The following is a 14,512-nucleotide window of genomic DNA, read 5'->3' as shown; positions in this document are numbered from 1 at the left end:
ATTAAGTTTTATGATAAATAATAATGTTTTTATGGACATTTTTCATAAATTCTGCATTTCCCATTAAAGTAGCCTGTCAATTTTCTCATGAAATTAAGCAATAATGCATGTCACTAGAAAGGGTTAAAGCTTTATATTTCTCTACCCATCATATTTTATGTTTATTCTCCTTGGATTGAATGTGTTGCTAATTTTTGGTTTCAGCATTAATTACCTAAGTTTTTTCTTCCATTTTTAGGGAGCTACAGGTTTATGCTCCCTATAGTGCACAGCCAAAACTTGACCGTGCCATTGAAGATATGACTCCTGAGGAGAAAGAAATTTATAAGTTTTTCACTAGCCAAGAGAATGTAGACAAGTTAGTCACTTATTTATCGCTCGAAGAGAAGAAAGGGAAGGATAAATTCAACGGTTTGAGGTTCATTATGTTTAAGGTAAGATTAATTTACTTGAATTATGACTAACACTATTTTATATCAAGCATTTTGTCGTATTTCATATTGAAAATACCATGATATTTCATCAGGATCGCTACCAAACTATAGGACATAAAAAGCTTTGAAAAGTTAATGTAATTAAGTATTGATTTTGGAATAACTTTAATGCATCTAAAATTCATTGAAATATTCCACTATCCTTAAAGTGTGCCAAATAAGCCTCAGATATTTTTCCAATAATGTAATTACTGCAATGTGCATATTTATTTTGTAGTATCTACATTGCAAGAAGATTATGTATATGTTACTACCCTAAATTATGGAAAAACTAGCATTCTCTAGTAATGAATTAATTATAAACCATTAATTATTTGGCCTAAGGGTATGCTGCTTTCCAATTGCTGGAGATTAATGCAATTTTAATATCAAGAGTTGAATCTTTGGAATTAATTTAGAGATTGTACATGAAGAAAGTTCATTAATTTTAATGAGAACCTTAATTTTTTCATCAGATAGTTTTCACCTTGAATCTTGCAAGGTTTGTGTCCCACAACTAAACAACTTGAATTAATACACAGATAATGATGCTCTATTTAATTTAAATAGATGGCTTTAATGTCAATGGTTATCTGTGTAACATATCCTGGGGATTATAAGTATATAGAGACATGATCCACATGTGGAAAATTTGACCCCTTCTCAAAGATGAAAAAGTCCTCATTGCTATTCTGAACAGGTAAAAGATATCATAGCCTCTCTTTTAACAGCATCCTGCTGCTCTCCCTTTAATTTTTTGTCATCATATCTAAAGAGCTTGAGTACTGAACACAATAATATTGTTTTAGGCAGGCAAGAACATATTCATACATGGTCAATGTTATAAATGAAAGCCACAATAAATATTTGGTTGCTATCTCTGCAAGATGCTCGTGCATCATCTTGTGTATTGCAGACACTTCCCACTGTGTTTTCAAATCCATATTGAAGAGAAGGAAATTAAAAGGTTAAAATAGGAGTATAAAGATATTAAAATAGGAGTTCACAAATTAGAGAAGGCGAAAGAGTTAGATTATCTTCAAAGTTTTTTGGACCAAAATGTCAAGTAGTGGGGACATAAGAAGAATAATTTCGTTTGGCATAGAAGCTTTCACAAGGAGGAGGGAGTTGATGAGAGGGATGTTATGTAAGGATGTTTAGAAAAGGCTCATCAAAATTTAGATGTCAAACGTAGTTTTGTACAGTGCAGAAACATGGTCAATGAGGCGAGATGATAGACGTAGAAGGCGTTTGAAATGTGGATGTGGAGAAGGATAGAAATGGTGAACTGGACCAAAAGTAAAACAAACAAGGTAGGGCTAGGTATGGTGGGGTAGGAAAGGGTATTGTTGGGAGAAATCCGAAAGGGGCAGGAAAGATGAATGCCAAGCGTTTTGATTGGCCGTGGGATGTTGAAGACTGATAGTTGGGATGGAATTGAGGAGAAAATGAAGAGGGGCATGATGTAGTGTTGGATACCAGGTTGCTTTTTGCTTGGAGAGGCAAGGGAATTGTCATTGTGCTGTTTGGTAGCTTGTGTTTATCCAAAACCTACTTTTACCAGTAGATTATCAATAGTAATTATATTGATCCTTGTAATTTAAAAGAATGACAGCTAAAATATATATAAATAATATCACAATGTTTCAAGTAGTCCTGAAATAAATTCTAATGCATATCTCATTGGTGCTTAATATTTCTGCAAAGAAGTGAATTCTCCGCACCAGCATGTTAAAAAAAAAAAAATACCAACAGAATCCTGAATGCCACTACACCCAAAAAATGCTTCCTTCCAGGTTGATGTTCAACATATAGAGAAAATTAAATCACTGGGACCAGGGTATAGGTGACAGGGTCATTGTGTTCGTTCTTAAACAAAATTATTGATAAGGGTTTGTTTGAAATCTGGGGAAGTGTAAGTAGGAAGTTAATCGTCTCTCAGAATGACCCCTTTGTTGAGATTTGGTCATTTATTGTGGAAGTCCTGTGGTATCTTCATTGGTATATACCCCCTTGGCTGCTAACTTGAGGGTCTCAGATTCAAATCCCAGATGATGATGGACAGAATTGGCTGCTTTGCGACTTGAACACTTAATTTTCTTTATATCCCTGGGGAAAATTAAAGTTTTTTAGGGTGGTACTTATTTCTTAGAGTGATATTTTATTCCCCCTCCGGACCTCTTATGGTGCTTCAACTTAGCTTTGAGCGAAACAAGTGCTTCACCCTGTAAAACATATCTTAATTAGGGCTAAAGTGTCCAAAGGGTGCCTTGATTCTCATGATTGGAAGAAGAAAGATTCAAACCACTCATATGGTTTGAATTAAACAATATTTATTTACAAAGCTACCAATACTTATTTAACAATTCTTATTCAATATGTGTCATGCATTAGATGACAATTTTCCATCTAGTTTCATTTTCTCTCTGTGGTCTAATAAAAGCTTCTAATTTTTTATGGTAGGGCTTGTTTCGAAATCATGGCGATGCAGTTTTGGAACTATTCAAACCTCATCTCAACAGGCTTGTTGCTGAGAAACAAGAGAGTAACCAGAGATGTGCTGCTGAAATAATTGCTGGTGAGTGGGTATTTTTTGATTGGTAACCAATATTACTGTTCAGTTGAAAAAAGTTTTTTGTTCATGTAATGAAAATATTCATTATCCATCCTATTTAATTCAGGTCTTGCTCGGGGAAGCAAGCATTGGCCTTTCGAGAAGGTAGTCGCATTGTGGGAGTTCCTTGGACCAATCATTCGAACTGCGCTTACTAACCTTACAGTGGAGTCTAATGGTGATTGGGGAGTTTGCTTTGCCACAGCATTGGTAAGTAACTTTAGAACTGCTGGTATAAAACTTAACTATGACTGCGGTTTGATTAGTAACTTGGTTTTATATTAAAAACAAAATTTTTTCAGACCAAGAGCTTTATTTCCCCCCACCCTTCCCACAGAATTCAGTACAATTTTCCTAACATTTCTTCAAATTTTGCATCTTTTGGCAGCAGTGAATTTTTTAGAGTCCGTCAAAATATGTGTATACACTCCACTGGGAAATTTTTCAGTTTTATGGAATAGGTGGAAGTCCAAGGGAGTCAAATTGGGTGAATGCTGTGGTTGTGGAATACTTTTAAACCTTAAATTCAGCAGATTTGTCTCGAAAAACCAGAGTGTTTTGGTGATGGATGGAGCACTTTTCCTTTTGGCTATTCCTGGATGTATTTCCACTAGTACTGCCTTCAATTTTACCAAGAGTAAGACATAATATTCTCCAGAAAGTGTTCTTTCTTTCTTAAGGTAGTCAATGAAAAGGTCCTCTTTATGTCCAAATATACTTGAGGCCATCACCTTCACGACAGATGATGGTCATCGCTTTTTTTAGGAAACAGTTCACCTCATGCCGTGCACTTTTGGATCGCTGTTTTGTTTCCTGTAAGTGGGGATATGTCCACTGTTACATTATATGTTACGTTATATGTACATTGTTACAAATTGTCCAAAAAATTATATTGAATTCTTCTTAAACACCTTCATTCAGTATACTGATGTCAGCTTTTGTTCCGGCTTAAACAGAATGACACCCATCTTGCATCAAACTTTTTCTTGTTCAATTCATTGGGCAAAATGAATTGCATTTTGGTGGATATGCCATGGCCTCTACTAACTCAAGCACTTTTATCCGTCTGTCAGCCAAAGCAATATGTACTTCATCAATGATTGCTGTTTTCAGGCCTCCAGGATGCAGTGTGTCTCCAATGCTTTTTCTGCCATGTTTAAACTTGTTGACCCAAAGCCAAAGAACTTCGTGTGAAGGGCATAAATCATCCACGTAAGGGAAAACCTTTCATGGGGACCCATTGCTGTTTTCCCTTCTGAAAATCACATCTTTAAATCCAATTTTGTCTATTTTTGATTGGCATTCAGCAAAATTTTGTTTAAAATGCTGTCAAACAAACTGGTGTTTTTGTAAAAGAGTGTACCAATTGATTATTCAACTATTGGGATTAAAATGTATGAGTGATTGGTTCCATCTATTAGTATGTGAGCCAAGTCACTCATCACGCCACCCTCGTAGATATCAAAAGTTGATAGGATGTTAATACAGGCCTCTGTGCTCTTACCTCCCCCATTAACTACTTTTATTTTCTTTGCTGTGTAACTTATAGTTATGACTGTATAACATGCATTTGTTATGTTCTCATTGCTGTACTTTCCCATAGGAAAGCAGAGATCCAAATCGTCTGCATTGGTTACTGGAAATTCTTATGGAAGACCCTCTAAGGGAAGATGCCTCTTTTCTTGATTGTGGGTAAGAAAATTATTTTCTGATTAATTTTTTACTAATAAATGACTTGCATTATTTTGTGACATTTTGCATTATTTTGGTAATTAAGATACATTCATAAATCATTCAGATGAAAAACTTTTTATTTTATCAAGTTGGCTTACCTATGAGATTGAAATTGTCAGGGAAATAAATGATGAGTTTATTTTCAGTATAAAATTTAATAAGGAAATGAATGAATGTATACTGAAATTTATAATTTCTGTTTTTCTCAAGGCGGCTGTACACATTGCAAGGAGCATTGAATCAACAGCAGTGGAGAGTTTCTGAACTTTTTCATCGGCTTCTGATATACCTCTTTCCTTATTTAACACATCCTTTTCAAAATGTTAGAGAAAGATTAGGAAGGTGAGTTATTCATAAAAGCTGAGGGAGCATAGTGAATCATTAAGTTTTTCTTACATGAGATATTGCTGCTCATGAGCATGTAGCAACTTTGAGATAATGCATCTTTCTATAATATTAGAACCAATTCATGCCGTGAAAGTAACCTATTTTCATTCAAAAATAATTAATATAAACAGTCATATGCATGATTTTTTAATAAAAAATATTGTTTGCTGTTAAAAATGACATAATTTTGTGAATTACTACCTTGATCAAAAATTTCCCGGAATTTATTCAGAAAATTAAAAATACAAGTTTATTCATCTAAATCTATATTGTCCCCTTCAAAGTAATCCCCATCGACTGCAACACACTTATGCCAGCGCTTGATCCAATCCTCGAAACATTTTTTATATTCGGTTTTCGGTATGTCCATCAGTGCTTCCTGCGATTTTTCCATTACTTCCTCTCGGCTGCTAAAACGCGTTCCCTGTAATGGTTTTTTAACTCGATTGAACAGAAAGAAGTCACAGGGAGCCAAATCAGGTGAATTCGGTGGCTGTTGGATGGTATTTGTTGCATTTTTCGTCAAAAAATTACGAATAATGATAGCACTGTGCGACGGTGCGTTATCATGGTGCAAAATCCACGAGTTTTCTGCCCACATTTCTGGTCTCTTTCGGCGAATTGCTTCACGCAAACGTCTCATAACGCCCAAATAATACTCTTTGTTTACTGTCTGGCCTTCTGGCAAAAATTCATGATGCACTACACCGTTGTAATCCATGAAAACGGTCAGCATTGCCTTCTTTTTTGACTGAAAACGACGTGGTTTTTTTGGTCTCGGCTCATTTGGTGAACGCCATTCACTTGCCTGATGTCTGGATTGCGTGTCGTACTCATAAACCCACGTCTCGTCTCCAGTAATGATCCTTTTGATGAATGTGGGATCGGATTCAGCCTCGCAAATCATGTCTTTTGCGACGTCAACACGGTCTCTTTTTTGCATGAAATTGAGGTCTTTTGGCACCAACTTTGCTGCTACACGACGGAAACCCAAATCATTAACCACAATGTCTTGGGCGGATCCATAGGCAATGTTCAAGTCCTCCGCTATTTCTCTGATGGTTAATTTGCGGTTATTGACCAACATTTCTTTTACTTTATCAATTTTTTCACCGACTTTCGATGTCGATGGTCTGCCACTGCGTTCATCATCTTCGATTGACTCACGACCACTTCTGAACCGCTCGTGCCACTGGTAAACGACCGTTTTTTTTAGAGAATCGTTGCCGAAACACTTTTCCAACATTTCCAACGTCCGTGCGCCACTAAATCCGTTTTTTACGCAAAATTTAATACAAGTTCGTTGTTGCAAATTTAAATCCATTTCTGAAATTGTAAAAAATCGCCAACACACACAGAGATAGATGTACTCTTGGCTACGTAACTTTTGCAAATGTCAAGTTATGACACTAAGATTTAAAGGGAATATCAACAACAGATGTACCAATTTAACAAAAAAAACAGAACTCAAATCGGAACGATGGGAGCGGCACACGGTGGTTATTCCGGGAACTTTTTGATCAAGGTAGTATATTGTGAATTTTTTAAAATATTGTGAATAATTTTATGAATTGGTTACTCTGACAGCCATGTAAGTAATTCATTTCCTAAATCATGGCATTAGTGTCTGAATCTCATATAGTCATTCTTTGAGGTAGTTCAAACTATGTTGCTAAAATGAATATAGTATTTCTGTGGAAGGGATGCATATATTTTTGTTGTGATAATGCATATCAATATTTTGAAGTATCTTTTGGGACTGTCCTTTTGTGCATGCTGGGAACCAATTCTGTGGCTACTCTGGTAGGAAATTTAGTAAAAATTTAAGTAAGGTATATTTACAATAGTGACAGTTCAAATCAGACTTTACCATGTATACTCTAGTTGGGGTGCATGTGGTGGCTGAAGCTAGCACCAGTTACATTAATCTCAGATCCCAGTCAACTATATTATCTATTCATAATCTTTGATGGTAACATTGGCCATGGTGAACTGAATTGAAAGCATTGGATTGTTTATTACGGTAAATTATCTGGCACTCATGCTATCATATACATTTCAGTCTAGTGAAAACTCTTACTGGAACCCATAGTTAGTAATAACTTGCATTGATTATTTGTCCTAGATTTTCATTAAAGTCGTTACCCTTATTACTCATGACGGAATAATACTTAATTAAATGATGTATATTTAAATGCTATAAGCATTTTTCTTCAATTTTGAACTCCCTCCAAAGTGTTTTTACTACAAGGTATGCTCATGAAGTAATGGCCTGAATTTTCTTATTGGTTTAGGCAACAGTGTTTCGGTACCCACCTTGCACACAATTTGTGGTATCCGAGGTTTTCCGTGACAATATTGTAGACAGTAGTGCGTCCAAGTTGAGGAAATTGTTCAGCCAGGCCATTAATCTTCAATCAAAGATCACATCACAGTTTTTGTTCCACTTTTGAAACAATTTCATAGGTCAGAATACTGGGCCTGCCACTTCGCTCTTCGTCATGGATATTATTTCGTCCATTTTTAAAATCACGGCACAATTGTCGTAACCTTTCCTTCACTCATAACTGTAGGTCCGTAAACTAGGCATAACTCCCGATGAATTTCAGCAGCCGACAATCCTTTTGCATACAAGAATCTTATGACAGAACGCACTTCACAGCTGCCGGGATGAACGATTGTCGCGGGCATTGTTGTTTGCATGCACCGGCAATCAAACGACTTCTGAAACAAAACAAATGCTGCTATAGCTTCTCAATGAATCAGTGGATGGTGCTGCATTAGTAAAACTGTGTTCTGAAGTGCCAATATTTAAATATAAGCAAATGGCCCTTACTTTATGAATATGCCTCATATTTTTGAACCATTTTAGTTTTATAACTTTCCAAAATCCGAGAAAGTTATTCTTGCAAATGATTTTCCATGGAGTAATGCTCCCAAATATTTTTACACAAAATTTTAAAGCATTTCCAAAATCAAATGTGTCCAGACTGATTTCTTGTAAATAGGAACTATGTATGTATCATAAATAATATACTTTATTTTGGTTATTTTTTGCTTTTATAAATTGAGTTTGCATTCCAGATTGCTTCATTTCACGATAGAAGAAAAGATGAACATGATCCTCAATCCTAAACAATGTATATATAATTTTCTTTGAATAAACCTTGTACATAATTAATTTTTTTCAGAATGGAATGCATCATCATATTTTACATTGATTTACTTGCAAAAAGTTGTTTCACTAAATGTATGTTTCATTTACGAGAAAGATTGCAGAACAAATTATGCTTGTTGTAGGAGGTTCCACGTTAAGCTGTATTAATTAGCTAGGTAAATAAATACATCCTATAACTCCAATGTGTGCCAACCCTTCTTCTTCAGCAAATATTTCTCTTTGACGCTTATCACAGGGAATTTTTCAAGAATTAATGTGGCTTTTTGGGTTAAATCAATCTTGATACAGTGAACTTATAATGCATAATGCAATTCACTTATTGTGTGATCTTTTCATCAAATGAGGTGTACTTAAGAGCAATAATGTGAGTTTTTGATCCTGTCATAAATGTCTCTTCTAAATAGAATTGATGTTACCTTGTCAATTATTCATTTTTAAATCCTATCAAATGTATATATTTGTGTGTGTGTGTGTACCTTTTCATAAGATTTCTTTAAGTCTCCCACTAATGTCCTTTATTTTCTATATTACCTTTTTCCAGTATGTTAACGAACATATTTCAACCAGATATCGTGTTTCGGAAAGGAAATCGTACTCGCTCACCTCACATTGATGATTTTGTATCAGAAGTTTTGCCAAAGTTAACGTTGTTGAATGATGTCATCCTGGAGCACTCAACGTTGCCCAAAACTGCAAATCATTTCAAGGCGGAGTCACCATCAAAGCAGGCCTCTGAGGTGACTGTGGCTGGTGCTAATGTGGTCGGTGAGACTACCCAAATGATGAAGAAAGTACAAGTGAGCAACAAAATTGTAAACTCATCATCTCCCAAGGATCCAGAGAAGGAAAAGGCAATACGTCTCTTGAAAACAGGTTGTTGCATTTAAACATTTTGGCTTGTTATAGTTTGTTGGTTTGAACGGAATCAGGAATGATGTTGGGAATTTAATGGGTAGTCCACCTCATTATCTATGTCCAGATTAAGCCCCTGTACTGTACATAGTTAAAATTAGAATGTTTGATGATCAAATTGGCTATTGAAAAAATTAATGAGAGAAAGTGAGGGTGTACACATTTAAATTTTGATGTGTGACTTATTATCCTATATATCAGGCAGTTTAGCATTCTTGTGCAAGAAAGAATTTTGCATAAAAATAGCTGTACATACTCATCTCTGACACTTTATTTTAGAATATTATTATCATCATTTGATAGTGTACCCTTTAATGCAATTTTTAAATTAACACAGCTGTGACACTGACACATTTCTCAGCCCCCCCTAACGAAATGCAACATGACATTTGATACTTCAGTAAACCCTTCTTCGATGCTGCATACTTCCTTCATTATGTCCATCATATCCTTTCCTTTTCCTTCCTCTGAATAACTCTTCTCTAAAAAGTTCTCCTCTCTCTGTTCTTCCATATCCCATTGCCAGTCAGGTTGCTCTGATTCCACCTTTCGTGCCTCCTTCAGATTTTTCCCAAAAACTCTTTCTTCTGTCCCACCATGCCTTGTATTTTTTCAGTTTTTCCTTTTTTTACATTTCACTTTTTCAATCTAAAGCCACCACCCTATGCCTTGCTTCAATGACCATATTTCTGCACAGCTCAAAACCATGCTCCAAATTTACTAATTTCACTAATCTTTTCATAACATCCTTATTTGCCATTCCTACCATCAATTCTGTCCTCCTTGTGAATGCTTCTTTGCTTAACTCATGCATCATCTTATGCCAGATGTAAAACCATATGTCTGGTATAGAATTGCAAGTGAAATATTCATTGGTATTTCTGGAAATTTTGAGATGCTGTCATTTACGACATTTTTAAATGTTGATCTAATTAATAGAAGAAATTTTGTATGGTGATTAATTGATTCTATCCAGTTTAATTCTTTAAAAAAAAAAGCTATAAAATAAGTTTGTACAGCAAGCACTCGCTTAATACAGGAAGACTAGTAAATCTAATTTTTTAAATTGTAACTTTCTGAAGTTCATAGCCATCCATTTTGAGATTCTTTATAAATATGGCTACCTACCTAAGTAATGTAATTATTGGCTTTCAGCCTGTAGAAAGTTTGACTTCACTAATAATTTTTGTGTAGTATTGAATGAACTGAGATGAAGTTACGTCTAATTAAATTTATTTTCTTTTGAAAATTGCAAAGTTGCTGTACACTTAGCAAAATTTGTCCATCATTATATGGTGACCTTGGTTTTCTTCAGAATTTTTATGAATTTCCTAAGTAAAGGAGACAAGAGAATTTGATGATGCATTATTTCTTGCATATCTCAAGTTTGCAAGTGGATAACTGGCAGTTCCAGTCGAGCTGTTTATGGTGCCAGAAGTGAGTTCTATTCATTCTTCCCACTTATATGCCAAATGGAGAGTTATGATGTTGATGAAGATCTTGTCTCAACGTGCACAGTGACTCTGGCCCACCTCAGCCACTCTCTGGTTCTACCAAGTCTGGTTCCTGTAGCTCTCTCATCAATTCGACAGGTATTCATTAATAACTTAAAAAATAATTTCTTAGAATTCTTTTCTACTGGAAATATTAAGTGTACCCAATTCACAAAAATTATATATCATATATAAGCCTGTCAAACTTCTATGGACTGGAATGGAAGTGTTTTGTGTAAGAAGAAAGGTCATGGGTTATAAGTTATTATTTGAAATAATAAATTATGGAAACAAAAGTGCAATCTTTCATCAATCAACATGTATGTAACACAATTTAAACTGTGGTTTGAGCAAAATGTCTTTATTCCGCTTACCAAAACCAAATTTTGTTGTGACTCATTACTTGTATGAATGTGTGAGGAATACAACAGTGTGTGTGAACATGTAGATTTATCATGGGATACCATTGTATTTATCTCCTAGGCATATTTGGTATTAAGGAAAAAGGAATTTTGATAATTTTTCATGTATGTATATGCATGCTAAATTATCTATGATTTCTATTTGTACATTTTTATACTTTTGTTTTGATGCTATTATTCTCATTGAAATTATAAGGCAATTGAAAAAATGGTGCTAATTGCAGTAATGTATGGTAAACAAGAATGAATGAAATGTATTTAAGTGCAAAACTTTTTACCATTTTTTGTAGTAAATATAATATTAAATAAATAAATGCAATCAGAATACATATATTTGACTGTAAGTTCTGCCACTCCAGTTGTGGATGAAATGTTAGAACTCTGCATTTTCAAGGACCTGTGAACACCGATGTTATTTGTAGTTGATGCTTATAAGTATAAAGTATTTTAATTACTATGATAGAAATATTTTATTTTACTCAATAACCAATGTATTTATTAATTTACATTGTCTTTCCAGGTGGCCCAGTGCTCCTCATGGTGGGCTAGATCAACTGTCTTAGACTACCTACAAGTATTAGTGTTTCATAACATGGCTACTGTAATGAGTGAGGATAGTTGGGTGGAAGAGGTAAGTTGGACTCTATATTTAAACCGATTTAATTATTCCTCCCTGGTTATTGCTGTCATAGATGGACGTACAAGGTGAAGGACTTGGATTCTGGCATGAGGCTCCCAGATTCAAAGCCAGGTGATTGTACCGGATAACTTCATCCAAGCTGAAACTTTTTTTTAATACTGGAAATATTTTGAAATGTATGATTGTCACGGTGTGATTTCAAGTAATTTCATGTGTAGTATTAAGTATGGTCCACTCAAGATTCCCAAACCAACTTTTGGTTGATTGTTGCGGTTTATTGCAGCATCTATCCTTCAAATAGTATGTGTTATCATGGTATTTGTAGTTTGTGAATTGGTTTATTGGGTAATTTTATTGTTTATTTGTTAACTTTAACCTTCCTTGTATTTGAACAGAAATGGACCTTTTTATACCATCACACTTAGCATTTATCTCCTACCTCTATTTTAATTTACAACCATAGGTGTCGCAGCTGGCTATAGATGAAAGTGAGTGAAGTAAGCACAAAAGTGCAAAAAATATGGCAGCAGTTCCTATATTCTTCACTATGTGTAATAGGTTGCGTGTCCATGTGGAAAATTAGAAATTGTAATGTGGAGAATAACTGGCCACCTTACATCTGGATGAGTTCAGGGAAAGATTTCAGAAAATGGGCTGGTATAACCTTTCACTACGCATACCCTCAACTCATACAGTTTCTGACAGATTTAAATGCATTTGAAGTTCTTAACCGTGTTTAGCATTGGCAAGAATTATAAATGGTATAGCAAATCTTCATTTCACCCTCCATAAGTAAATACTTCCTTTACTATTTCATCGAAGCATCAAGAAAACTTCATTGTGTGATACAAAAATTAAATGTGTACCTCAGTACTTTATTGTACACCATAGATCACATGTAGTTCTCATTGTGAAGGTTGGGTAAAAATCTTAACTTGCGTTTTTATTTAGTTTGATTAAGGTTTTATGTGATTAGTCATAGTATTTTTGGTTTTGAAAAAGATAAATTATTTAAAGTAAATAAAGGTAAGATGAAGCTATTAAATTATGTTATTCTCTGATTTTAGATAAATATATCTTAAATAAAGATAAATAATTGGAAATAAAATGTTTGTATTGCAATAAAAATTACAGAATGCCAATTATAATGTTTCAAAATCCACCAGTTTGAATGTGGTAACTCATGCTCAAAAAGTATGCATGGCAAGATCCTAAAAATAGGGTGTAATAACTTACAGTACACTATTACCCTAAGAGGCCATGAGGCCCAAACAGTGGCCAGTTGCCACTGGCCTGATGCTGAAAAAAGTGGCCAGTTGCCATATTTTGTAGCCAGTTGATGCAATAATAGATTCTATACTACTAATCAGGGTCACTTTTCAAAATTCAGGTGTCTGTTAAAGGTCATGGCCCTCAGCCAAAGTTCATATTCATATCTGTGAGGGTTGTTTAGTAAGTCCTTTGGAAAAAATATTTAAAATAGTTATATAGGGTAGATTTTGTTTTATTTTTCAGCATAATATCCTTTGATTGAAGAAGCTTGATTTACTTTTCCCAGTATTTCTCATTTTTTTAAGCCATTCAAAGATCAGGATTTTGAAGTCTTCAAAAATTGGCATCTATGTCTGCTATGATCTCCTCATTTGACGTGAATTATTTTCCTCTGGGCCATTTTTTCAAGTTTGGCAATAGGAAAAAGTCATTGGGGGTCAAATCTGGTGAATACAGTGGGTGTGGTAATAATTCAGTCTTTAATTTCATAATTTTACCATTGAAATTGCATGTGCACCCATGTCTTATGGGGAGAGAATGAATTCTTTCTTGATTTCTTCACTCAACCAGTGCAGTAATGATGGATGATACTTTCAATTTATCGTTTGTCCTTTTTGTAAGTAATCAATGTATATGATTCCACGAGCATCCCAATAAACTGTGGTCATCACCTTGTCAATAGATTTCACTGCCTTTGCCTTCTTCGGTGGTGAATCATCTTTAGAAATCCACTGTTTCAACTGTTCCTTTGTCTATAGAGTGTAGTAATGTATCCATGTTTCATCCACAGTTATGTATTGATGCAGAAACTTATTGTGAGAGCAAGCAGCCATCTTGCCGAGATTGTTTTCACACCAAATTTTTTATGCAAAAGGAAAACGCTGTACCTCATGATATGTAGCCTGTGGCTTCAACTACATTTTCGGCAAACTATGATTCCTTGATCACTCAAAACCATTTTGTCATTCGTTTTGGAGGAAATTACGTTCACTGGACATCCTACCAATGGTCACCATTTGTGGTTGTATGGCCATGTTTAGATTCATTTACCCATTGGTAAACGATCGCCTACGCAGGAGCATGCATCATATACATGTGCCATGAACTTCACCCAACTCAACTTTTATCTCTTTTGATGTTAAGCCTTTTAAAAAGCATTGTTCAATCAATGCACTATACTAATATTTTTCCATTGTCATAAAGAAACAAATGTTTATTGCTTCAATCAATTATAAAAATGAAACCACTTGATGGATACAATTGAAACTCTAACACAGTCTAATAAGACATGAGGCTTAGTAAAAGCGATGCTTTTCTGATACTATGAGCACCATCTGTTTAATTTTCTAAGGAATCATTGAGGACCCATGTATTGAACATGATTTCT

The 14,512-nt window shown here is 34.7% G+C and overlaps 1 protein-coding gene across 1 annotated transcript in view; it reads left to right on the top strand.

The window, feature by feature from the left end:
- The window catches only part of LOC139699112 (proteasome activator complex subunit 4-like), a 49,073-nt gene that overhangs the window by 30,799 nt on the left and 3,762 nt on the right, over positions 1-14,512 (top strand). Inside the window, exons 23-30 of the mRNA XM_071598139.1 lie at positions 239-434; positions 2,937-3,051; positions 3,155-3,297; positions 4,691-4,779; positions 5,032-5,163; positions 8,928-9,259; positions 10,685-10,890; positions 11,734-11,844. Coding sequence (XP_071454240.1) covers positions 239-434; positions 2,937-3,051; positions 3,155-3,297; positions 4,691-4,779; positions 5,032-5,163; positions 8,928-9,259; positions 10,685-10,890; positions 11,734-11,844 — 1,324 coding nt within the window. The remainder of the gene's footprint in view (positions 1-238; positions 435-2,936; positions 3,052-3,154; positions 3,298-4,690; positions 4,780-5,031; positions 5,164-8,927; positions 9,260-10,684; positions 10,891-11,733; positions 11,845-14,512) is intronic.

This window comes from Hetaerina americana, unplaced genomic scaffold (assembly GCF_022747635.1).
Source record: "Hetaerina americana unplaced genomic scaffold, ioHetAmer1.1.p SCAF_9, whole genome shotgun sequence".
Taxonomy (NCBI): Eukaryota; Metazoa; Arthropoda; class Insecta; order Odonata; family Calopterygidae; genus Hetaerina; species Hetaerina americana.
Note: the sequence above shows the minus strand (reverse complement) of the source record. Positions and strands in the feature narration are given on the sequence as shown.